At 43.3% G+C, this 10,444-nt stretch overlaps 1 protein-coding gene across 1 annotated transcript; it reads right to left on the bottom strand.

Moving 5' to 3' along the window:
• Positions 1-1,190: 1,190 nt before the first annotated feature.
• Positions 1,191-9,569, bottom strand: LOC120020080 (sodium- and chloride-dependent glycine transporter 1-like). The gene is made up of 10 exons (XM_038963518.1): positions 9,284-9,569; positions 7,793-7,925; positions 7,467-7,601; positions 7,096-7,199; positions 3,729-3,966; positions 2,877-3,011; positions 2,383-2,482; positions 2,152-2,252; positions 1,710-1,880; positions 1,191-1,409 (listed from the first exon to the last, which is right to left on the bottom strand). Exons 1-10 carry the CDS (start codon positions 9,553-9,555, stop codon positions 1,191-1,193), a joined length of 1,608 nt encoding a protein of 535 aa, XP_038819446.1. The 5' UTR covers positions 9,556-9,569.
• Positions 9,570-10,444: the final 875 nt, after the last annotated feature.

Genomic DNA, 10,444 nt, shown 5'->3' with positions numbered 1-10,444 from the left:
ACTCCAGCTATGCCACCGAGATATTAAAGTTCATGCATGTTTAACATGTTTTTGGTAACATGCCTTGTTGGAACAAATCCTACTTGTGAGTAACAGAGGCTAGGACGCAACACCACTGTGTCCTCCCTCCTTGTTATGCTACAGATGTAGGACCTTCATTTGATCACTCTGTTGTGGCATGATTATTTTCCTGGTGTTAAAAATGGGTCAAATTAAGATCCTACATCTGTAGCTGCTTCTGTCGTCAATGAAACGTTCCCTTCACAAGTGAGATGCCACATCTTGAGATGCATTTCCCACGGAAATACCTGGAAGACTAAAAGAGAGATGGCACTTCATTGTACTCAGTTGCATCCATCCACCCATTTGTTTTTGTGTGTGAACATGTTATGGTTGTCTTTTTCTTAGCTCCCTCTTTTATGTAAAGCCTACCATAATCAAATAAAATGTACTCAGGTATTGAACTTGTTCAGTAAGTAGTAAATCATTTTGGGACCCTGAGAATGGGCATCGGGAAATCATGGGCGTCAGTCAGGGTAGGTGTTCAGAAAGCTGGAGACCAACACTGTGTGTGTTTGGGGAGTTGGTGCTGTAATGTATGTTAGTTGTTTACAACATTGGAAGTAGAATGGCTTTACTGTGTTGTTCAAATAAAATATTTAGGAGTAGCTAAATACCCATTGGCTTACTCCAATATGAGTTGTTCTGGGTAACCCTAAAGCAGCATACGTAACAGTCTGAGTAGTGGAGACTATCATGTATTAGAGGGTACTGAGAGCCAAAAGCTATACCGTAGATAAAACAACAGAAGGGAAGGATCAGTCCCTAGAGTGGTGCCATGTGTCTACACCTACCCAGAGAACATTTGGTCTCCAGCTTTAAAACCGCCAGAACTGTCGCTAGAAAAGTTGCCAATTCCGAGTGGATTTCTTTACAGTGTGTATTTCTACTTCAACTCCTGCATAATATGAAGAAGGGAACAAATAACGTGTTTACAAGAAACTGCATTGTGAAATTATGTTGAAACAAGAAATAAAATTCTTTTGGATGATGACCAATTTCTCTAGAGGTTAGAAATAATAAGCCCTTACAATATGTAAAGGTCTCCAGCGAGCGGGTTTTCTCCACAGTGCGGTGGGAAAGGGTGAGGGGTGGTTGGGAGGGGGCTGGAGTTGGCCCAGGGGGGGCCTCTATGCGCTGGGGGTAGTGTTGTGTGCTGTGGAGCCGTTGCTGCCCTGGATGGTGAGGCTGATCTCATCCCTCTTCTCATCCTCCTTCTCCTTCAGCTCTTCTTTCAGGGGACGCACCTCCACTTCTCCCTCTGAGCCTGGGGCGGCGTAGTGGCCTATCCGGTGCTCACTCAGGGCCGGGCCCCACTTTATGTCCGCCTTGCATGAATTCTTCAACCGCTGTAAGGGGCAAAGGTTCAGAGGTCAATGTGATGGGAGGGACACAGGTTTATTATTTATTGCTAATTAAAGGCAGGTAAAGTAGGTGAGAAAGTTCTGGAATAACATAACACCAAATCGGGTTCTTTTTTACTATCCTTCATTTCTTTCAGTTCAAAGACTTTCGGCAACATGTGCCAAATATATTTATTTTTTAATTCAACAGAAAAAACTAAAACACTTCCACTACTAGTGCGAACAACATCTGCTTCCAATACTAAAGACAGACAAAGCTCTAAACAGAGATCCTGTGGATTTTACCTCCAAAAATGTTGTTCCCTCAGACTTAGAGATCTTGTAGAGAGCATAGACGGGTATACATGTGACGGAGGACATGGCCATAAGGAAGCCGATGGCTAGGGACCAGCCGGGGTACACGTAGTCATTGTAGGTGATGGGCTTGTACTGGATCACTGTGAAGATCAGGATGAACTGCAAACGCAAAGAGAGGAGAGGGGTCACCAGGGTCAAGTCATTAATTTGAGCAGAATATACCCTATTTCAACCCTCATACAGTACATATCTTCATCGATCACTTGTGTGTGTCTTAGGTCATTCTGGTATTCTGGCAGGTGTTTTGCATGACAGGTTTTGTTGAGCAATACAGATTAGCGAGGATTAGACAAGTGGAATGGAATGCAGAGCAGGTCAAGCCTCTAAAACATGTCAACAAGGAGGCACTGGGTGGTAGCTACTATCTTACAGATATGATGATGGGCGACACGAATCTCCAGCAGACCCGGAAGAAGATGGGAGGGGGGAAACCCAGCATCATCTCAACATCCTTGAAGTATTTCTTGTGTCCTGAACACAAACAGTACAGCATGTTGTCAGTCATTCCATTCCAGTCAGTTTGATTAGCTTTCACCAATAGCGTTGGCAGATCATTGTGGACGATAGGCATTTATAATCGAGGAAAGACAGTTGGACTCACCATAGACGTACATGATGCAGATGCACATGATGCAGGAGATGATAACCAGAGAGAAACTAGCAGCGTAGTTATCCATGAGCAGTAGCCAGTAGATCCCAGCCTAAATACATGAGAGCACATGTAACAGTTTAACTTTAGTCAGTCCCCTCGCCCCGACCCGGGCGCGAACCAGGGACCCTCTGCACACATCAACAACAGTCACCCACGAAGCATCGTTACCCATCGCTCCACAAAAGCCGCGGCCCTTGCAGAGCAAGGGGAACCACTACTTCAAGGTCTCAAAGCGAGTGACGTCACCGATTGAAACGCTATTAGCGCGCACCACCGCTAACTAGCTAGCCATTTCACATCAGTTACACACAGATAGAGAACACAACATCAGTATACATCCTGAATATTTGTGCCTGGATAATTAAGTGTGTGTTTATGTGTGTGTACACATGCATGTGTATGTTTGTGTGTGTGTGTGTGTGTAAACATCTCCAGTCCATTACCTGTGTGGTGAGCGGCACCCCCAGCAGGAAGCCCACTATAGCCACTCCTCCTGTGACCACCGTCTTGTTCCTAATGATCCAGTCAGTACCGATCTCATCCACGATGGCCGTCACCAGGGTCTCCAGCAGGCAGAACTGCACACCGGGATACACACTGACAGGTCAACACTCAGCAGTGACTTTTATATCTACTGCTCTCAAAAAGCCACTTTCTCCAACATAAAAAAAAATCTAGTTGAGCCCCAATGACTGTCTGCCCCACAGCCATTGTTATTGTTTTGTTGATGAAGCGGAGGTGAGGAGAGTTGCACATCAATGTAAAAAAACAAAACATATTCTGCTATACAAGTGTAGACTTTACCGTGAAATGCTTACTTAAAAGCCCTTAACCAACAGTGCAGTTCAAGAAGAGTTAAGAAAATATTTACCAAGTAGACTAAAATAAAAAGTAACACAATAAGAATAACAATAACGAGGCTATATACAGGGGGCACCGGTACGGTGTACAGGCTAGTTGTACAGTACAGGCTAGTTGAGGTAATATGTACATGTAGGTAGGGGTGAAGTGACTATGCATAGATAATAAACAGCGAGTAGCAGCAGTGTACAAAAGGGAGGGGGGTCAATGTAAATTATCCGGTGGCGATTTTATGAATTGTTCAGCAGTCTTATGGCTTGGGGGTAGAAGCTGTTGAGGAGCCTTTTGATCCTAGACATGCATGCAATGATGTCAGAGAGAATAAACAGTGTTACCCTATTCCCTACATAGTGCACTACTTTTGACCAGAGCCCAACGGTAATAGGGTGCCATTTGGGACAAAGCCAGGATGTCATGGTGGTTGACAGACTCACCTGCGTCCCAAGGCCCAGCAGGATGAGCATGAAGAAGAAGAGCAGGGACCAGAGGGGGGAGATGGGCAGTAGAGTGAGGGCTTCTGGGTAGGCCACGAAGGCCAGGCCGGGGCCGTGGTCGGCCACCTCAGATACATCCACGTTCAGGTGGTGGGCCATGAAGCCCAGGATGGAGAAGATGACGAAGCCTGCATACACGCTGGTCGCACAGTTGGTGATGCTGATGATGATGCTGTCCCTGTATGGGTAACCAATCAAAGAACAGGAAGAGAAGGTTATTAGTATATTACATTAACCAGCATTAAGTTGTATCGGTCCACTAAGATGCAATCGGTGCATTTCACCCTCATACATATTTCCAGTTCAAATTCATACTAAACTGTCTACATCTTAATTGCATAATAACAAATAGTGATAAATACTGAAGAGAGAGAAAGAGATGTGTGAAATATGTTTCCTGCTTACAGGTGGTGGGTTTGTTCGTTACAGTACTTACTACTCTATCATTGATTTGCAGACAATTTTAAAGTATGGGTCGCGACCCACTTCCTGTTAATGGTGGGTCGCGACGTGTCAGAGTAAATGTATAATTATTTCATGAATTACTGGAATTGATTTGGTCAAGTGCACCTGAGCTCTCTGTTCAGTGGGCTCTCTGCTTAGCAGCGGTCTCTGCTCAGTTTGGCAGCTGCGCGATTGGGAGAGGGAGATGCCGGTGTGCTTCGTGATGTACCAGATATTTTTTCTGCAATTTTCTTGAAGATCACTCCGCGACCCACACACTGCAGCGTTGTCGTTCAGCAGCAGATGCGCTGTTAGTATGGGATCAATATCATGCCAAATGTATTCACAAATGTAAATCACCAATCCACAAATGTAAATCAAAGTGATTTACATTTGTGGATTGGTTATTTACATTTGTGGAAAGTGATTTACATTTGTGGATTGGTGATTTACATTTGTGAATACATTTGGCATGATATTGATCCCATATGTTAGCCACTGACTTGTCAATCCCACTCGCCATCCCTCACCGCTGTCATCAAATGGACTGACCGAGCTCAATAGTCATGGAACGCAAAAACAGCGATGAGTTTCTCTCTCTTTCATACAAACTTTGAGAAATAACTTGGAGCGCCCACAATGTGTTTTGTACAGGGAAGTGTTTAGTAATAAGTCTCTCAAAACAAAGAAATTAATAAAACGACACGTCCTGAACAAACATCCACAGCATGACGGTAAACCCAGGGAGTTATTTCAGAACAGGGCAGAATGCTTCAGGAAACTGCTTTGACAGTGGAAAAGTAAGTAAGCTAGCAAGGCATTGTTGTAATTTTATAACAGGTGATGATAAGCAGAAATAAGAAAGTAACGTTACTATCTCTCATAGTAGTAGATGTGAGTTTCTCTTTCAAATAATCCCCTGGCCTTGTACACAGCTAATAGCTAACGTTAGCCAAAGCAAGCAAGCTAGCTACTGATAGTGCAATCCTAAATAACAGTACAGATGATGAAAAATGATCAGGCCTACTGTACATCTTACTGTAGAAATTATTGTTGAAAACAAGTCCAGGTTGGAACTGTTGCTGTTAAAATACAAGTAATATGTTTTATTCTGAACTGGAATAAACTGATTGAAGCAATATGCTTTTTGAGACAAACACACAGTTCTGGATTCCTTATCTACAGCAGGAAGCTGTCTCCTGCCTGACTGAGAAAGCAGTAGATGTTCTGGTCCAGTTTGGCACCACATACCTATGTCAGTCAGGGTTCTCAACTCTGGATTACTTAAAAACAAGTAGAGAAACAGTCTCAATGCTGAGCATGACCTTAGTGTTGCACTGTCAAAAACTGAGCCCAGAATAGACATGCTTGTTGAAAACTTCCACCAGCCACACACCTCTCATTAGGACTGTGTGTGTGTTCTGTTATTCATCTGTGTGATGTGATCAATCAGTTTATTCCAGTTCAGAATGAAAATGATTTATTGTATTTTAACAGCAACAGTTCCAACCTAGACAGATATGTAAGTGTTTTTAATGGCAAAAATAAACATGAATAGCTATTTATATGGGTAATTCATTCAATTGTTATTTGGTTCTGTCTGTATTACATTTGTTTTAGGCATAAGGGCAATGAAATGTACTGATATTTATGTATAGTTGCATATTTTCCTAAGCTTGGGTCCCAGGAAAACACAGTATTTCTAATTTGGGTCCCAGGCTGAAAGAGTTTAATTAAGAACCCCTGATTTATAGTATACTGTCCATCACTTCTGCCCTTCAACCACATGGTGGTGTTATAGAGCAGAGAAAACCTCTTCCAGTTTCCAAGAGAGTTTTGAGTTAGACTACCGTAAACTACAAAGTTAACAATGCAACCGCAGGCTTAACAGCAGTCAAAAAATGACATAATTTTGTCTCCTTCACTCTCTCAGTGTGATGCCTCTGTCCTCCACCTACAGTACAGTGGCATGCAGTACACACCATCACACCATACTCCATCAATTCTTGCAATTTGTAGCTGCCCTCCTCTATTCTGCACCATTTCTGTTAATCTCTGCTGACAGTGTAGCGTGATCGCACCCAGAGAGGCAACAAAGACCCTTCCTGATTCACTCCAACTGAGCACGAAGAACTGCAATAGTGTAACCGCTTACACAACTCCAGGGATTTGTCTGCCATTGTAATCCTTGGGCAGGCCGCCGAAGCATTTTTTCGGTTGCCTAAATCCAAACAGTTTTTTAAAATACATTTTCAGGATGAAAAACGCTTGAAATGTAAACTTAAATGACTAAAACAGATATAAAGTTTGTATAAAATATAATGGACCTATATATTTATAAATAATATAATCTTTGAGAACTAACAATAACCAAAATAAAAGCTAGACAGTCAGAGAGAATAGAACATTCCAAAAACAATGAATTTAGCAGTATTCATTCTGCTATCATGTGTGAGCAAAAGAACACAGCATTAGCCATGGCAAAATGGATAAAATTCCAGGAAATTAGCTTTAAAACTCAGCTCCATGGAGAAATGTGTAGAATTGCAGGAATTTGGCTTAAAAATGCTCAAATTTCTCTACAGCACCAAGACGGGGGCCTCTAAAATGTTAAAAAAAAATGTAATTGCCACGCCTTCTGCCACGCCCCCTGCCAAGCACACCACCTAAGCCCCTTTTTGACACAGAAAAAGACCTGAACTCTGACAGGAGATGCGTCCCAAATGGTACCTTAGTCCCTTTATAGTGCACTACTTCTGACCAGGACCCAATAGGATGCCATTTGGGATGCGCCCAGGGTTTATTTGGTAGTAAAGTGGAGAGTTTAGGGGGGAACAGGGAGGGGAAAGGAAGAGTTGAGTACCTGTAGCAGTTGTTGTGGAACTTGTTGTAGGAGGCCATAGTGATGAGCCCTCCCCATGCACAGCCCAGAGAGTAGAAGATCTGAGAGGCAGCGTCTCCCCACACCTGGACAGACGGACAAACACGTGTCAGTACAACCACTGAAGAACATCCTTATTTAATATCTGAGGCATATTACATCTGATCAAGCAGTCTCTTTCAACAGCTGTGTTATGAGAAAGCCAATAACCCTACGCTATGAAGAGCTACAGAGCTATTATACCAGTAATAAACAGTAACTGTTTACAACTCATATAAAGTAGTACTTAACTACAGTAATGGCAAAGAATTCCAGGACTTATAACTATGTTATTTCTATATGATTAACCACACCTTAGCGTCAAGGATCTTATGCCACTGTGGGGTTAGGTAGTACTTGATGCCGGTGACAGCTCCCTCCAGGGTGATGCCTCTGATGAACAGGATGGTCAGCACCACGTAGGGGAACGTCGCTGTGAAATACACCACCTGGGGACCATCGAGAGGAGAAGAATGAGTGAGAAGATCCCCTAATGTGTGTCAATTATACACTATGACCAGGAGTTCTTCCTGACTATAGACTAAGTTATTTGACCAGGAAAAACTACTGGCCCAAACAATGACATTTGGAGGTGAGAGAGAGAGCGAGAGAGAGCGAGCAAGAGAGAGAGACACCTCACCTTGCCTGAAGACTTGACTCCTCTGATGAGACAGAGGAAGACCACCACCCAGGACACGGCCAGACATCCCAGAATAGGGAGACGGACTTCCCCGAAATTCCCGATGTCGTCTGAGATCTTCAGCACATAGTGTCTGTGGGGAAGAGAAAAAAATGTATCACAGTGTCTATTCACAACAACAACGTCTGGATAGAGAAACGTGGCATAAATAGTTAGTGCCGCAGGGACAAATAATGTCTATACGTTAATTCCAGAACGATAGAGAAGAAGCATTGTTCGGATGTAACCTGGCATCACAATGAGCGAAGCCCATATTTCAATGCAGCAGCAGCTCGACCTAAAACCACTTGGTGCCAAGACAATGGATTATCTTTACTGACAGCTGACAGGAACAACAACTCGTTTCATGATATACTGACAGACAGCACCACCCGGGGCGGAAAGTTAAGCACAAAACATTTACAAAGTCATTAACCAACCACACTGTTTCCTTTGAATGGGCCCTATTCTCACTGCTAGGGGCATAAAATAGCTACACTACTCCCCATGTAGTAAGAATCCAGATAATAATATTTTCTAGGACAATATACTAAACATCTAATGGTGTGTACTTCAGACACAGTGAACTATGAGTAATGTTTGTTGAAGGCTGGATGATTAATCGTAGGCCCGGATTAGCAAGGCAAACATGCCTGCCTGGTTGTTTTTTTTCTGACTGGTCTCGTTTAAATCAACTGAAGTATCTAGCATCTCAAACATTCCTTTACAGAGATACACAAACCCTCTTTTGTTAACCCATAGTCAAACCTACTTTGTGTCAAAACACGTTGGGTGCTGCTTTACTGAACATACATGTATCTAGGAGTAATAGTGTGTATTAACCCTTGCAGCATCCACTCCCGTCTCTTTAATTAATCTAGTACACCTGAGTCAGAGTCAGCAATGCCCACACCTTCCCACTCAGGTACTGTAGGGTTGAAAAATGACAGTAACTGCTAAAATTCCCAGGTTTTATAGAAATCCCAGTTGGAAATTCCTGGAATAAGAAAGGAATAAGCAGGAAATCTGGAATTCTCCATCCAGGACTTCTGGAAAACATGGGAATTTTTCAACTCCACACTCAGGCCTTACTTCCAGCACTCAACAGATCTAGAATAGGGCCGGGACGATACCAGTATCGCGATACTCATTAGTATCGTGGCAAGAAAACAAAACACGAATTAACCTTTCAAGGAAAACAGCCCTGATGTTGGAAACAAACATCATTATGTTGTCATCCAGAGTCACATGTATTTACTTTCCAAGCTACAGCACACAGTATTTTACATACAGCAGGTTTTTAAAGGACCAAATAGTTTGGTCTGCTTTGTGTTTTCATTTTTGCCATGGGAAAAAATATTGCGATACAAGTATCGTCACAGCCCTAATCTAGAACAAGATCTTTTGGGATTCAAATAAAGATGAATAACTGACTCCGGTCCGGATTCTTACTTCCAGTACTCCTCGCTGGGGCTGGTCCTCTTGGTCTTATTGACCACCTCCACGGCGACCTCAGCGGCCTTGGTGACCAGGCTGTGGGTGACATTGGCCAGGGTGTTGTTGATGCCCGTGGGCGTCACCACACCGTTGCAGGTGGGCGTGTTCCAGGGGTTGTTGCAGTAGGTCCACGGCAGCAGGTTGGTCATGGAGGAGAAGAAATAGTAGAAGGCGATGCAGATCACCACGTTGTAGTAGATACCGATGTAGGTGGACACCACCATCATCCCGTAGCCCACACCTGATGCGGGAGAGGGATTGAAACAACATTAGAATGATACCAGGAGCTGAAGAGGTGAATGGATTTCTCTGACTGAAGTCATGTTAAAAAAAAAAATGACATTAAGCATTCCAAGCAGACAATAGATGTTGCCATTTATTTTTCACCTTTCAGTTTCCTAAGCATGAGATACAGTCAGTGATTAGTTGGATGCCACTGACCAATAGCAATGACGTAATGCCAATCACCAACGGCAGCAGTGGTTGTTGGCTCGCCTTTGAACATGACTGACCAACGGCAGCAGTGGTTGTTGGCTCGCCTTTGAACATGACTGACCAACGGCAGCAGTGGTTGTTGGCTCGCCTTTGAACATGACTGACCAACGGCAGCAGTGGTTGTTGGCTCGCCTTTGAACATGACTGACCAACGGCAGCAGTGGTTGTTGGCTCGCCTTTGAACATGACTGACCAACGGCAGCAGTGGTTGTTAACTGGCTCACCTTTGAACATGGGGCTGATCCTCCAGACCCCCAGGCATCCCTGGCTGGCGAACTGTCCGAAGGAGAGCTCCAGGAAGAACAGAGGGATCCCACAGAACACAAGCATTATGAAGTAGGGGAACATGAAGGCTCCTGTAAAACAACAATAACATGTGGGTCAGGTCAACAGTTAGTCAAGCCAAAACATTTGTATGAAATTGACTAGAATTCAGCTTTGTGTTATTTGAATCTTTACATTTTTACTTATTGTAAGTATGCATATGTTTATTATTGCTCACAACCAATGGCTTACCTAATGGTCATTCAAATGAAAAATAAATCAATATACAGAAAAATTGGTATTCCATGCTGTGACTATATCCTATTTCTGCTACTTAATGCTCTGTGAGTGAGTGGA

The sequence above is a fragment of the Salvelinus namaycush genome, chromosome 25, assembly GCF_016432855.1.
Source record: "Salvelinus namaycush isolate Seneca chromosome 25, SaNama_1.0, whole genome shotgun sequence".
Taxonomy (NCBI): Eukaryota; Metazoa; Chordata; class Actinopteri; order Salmoniformes; family Salmonidae; genus Salvelinus; species Salvelinus namaycush.
The sequence above is the reverse complement of the archived record's forward strand: the minus strand, read 5'-3'. Positions and strand labels throughout refer to the sequence as shown.

Bases quoted from the DNA above. Each gene is read 5' to 3' on its own strand.
- LOC120020080 (XM_038963518.1), bottom strand. From the start codon at position 9,555: ATGATGGTGGTGTCCACCTACATCGGTATCTACTACAACGTGGTGATC. The intron at 3,967-7,095 runs GTACTCAACTCT...TTACCCATACAG, and splicing joins TTCCACAACAACTGCTACAG to GGACAGCATCATCATCAGCA. The intron at 3,012-3,728 runs GTGAGTCTGTCA...CCCGGTGTGCAG, and splicing joins TGCTGGGCCTTGGGACGCAG to TTCTGCCTGCTGGAGACCCT.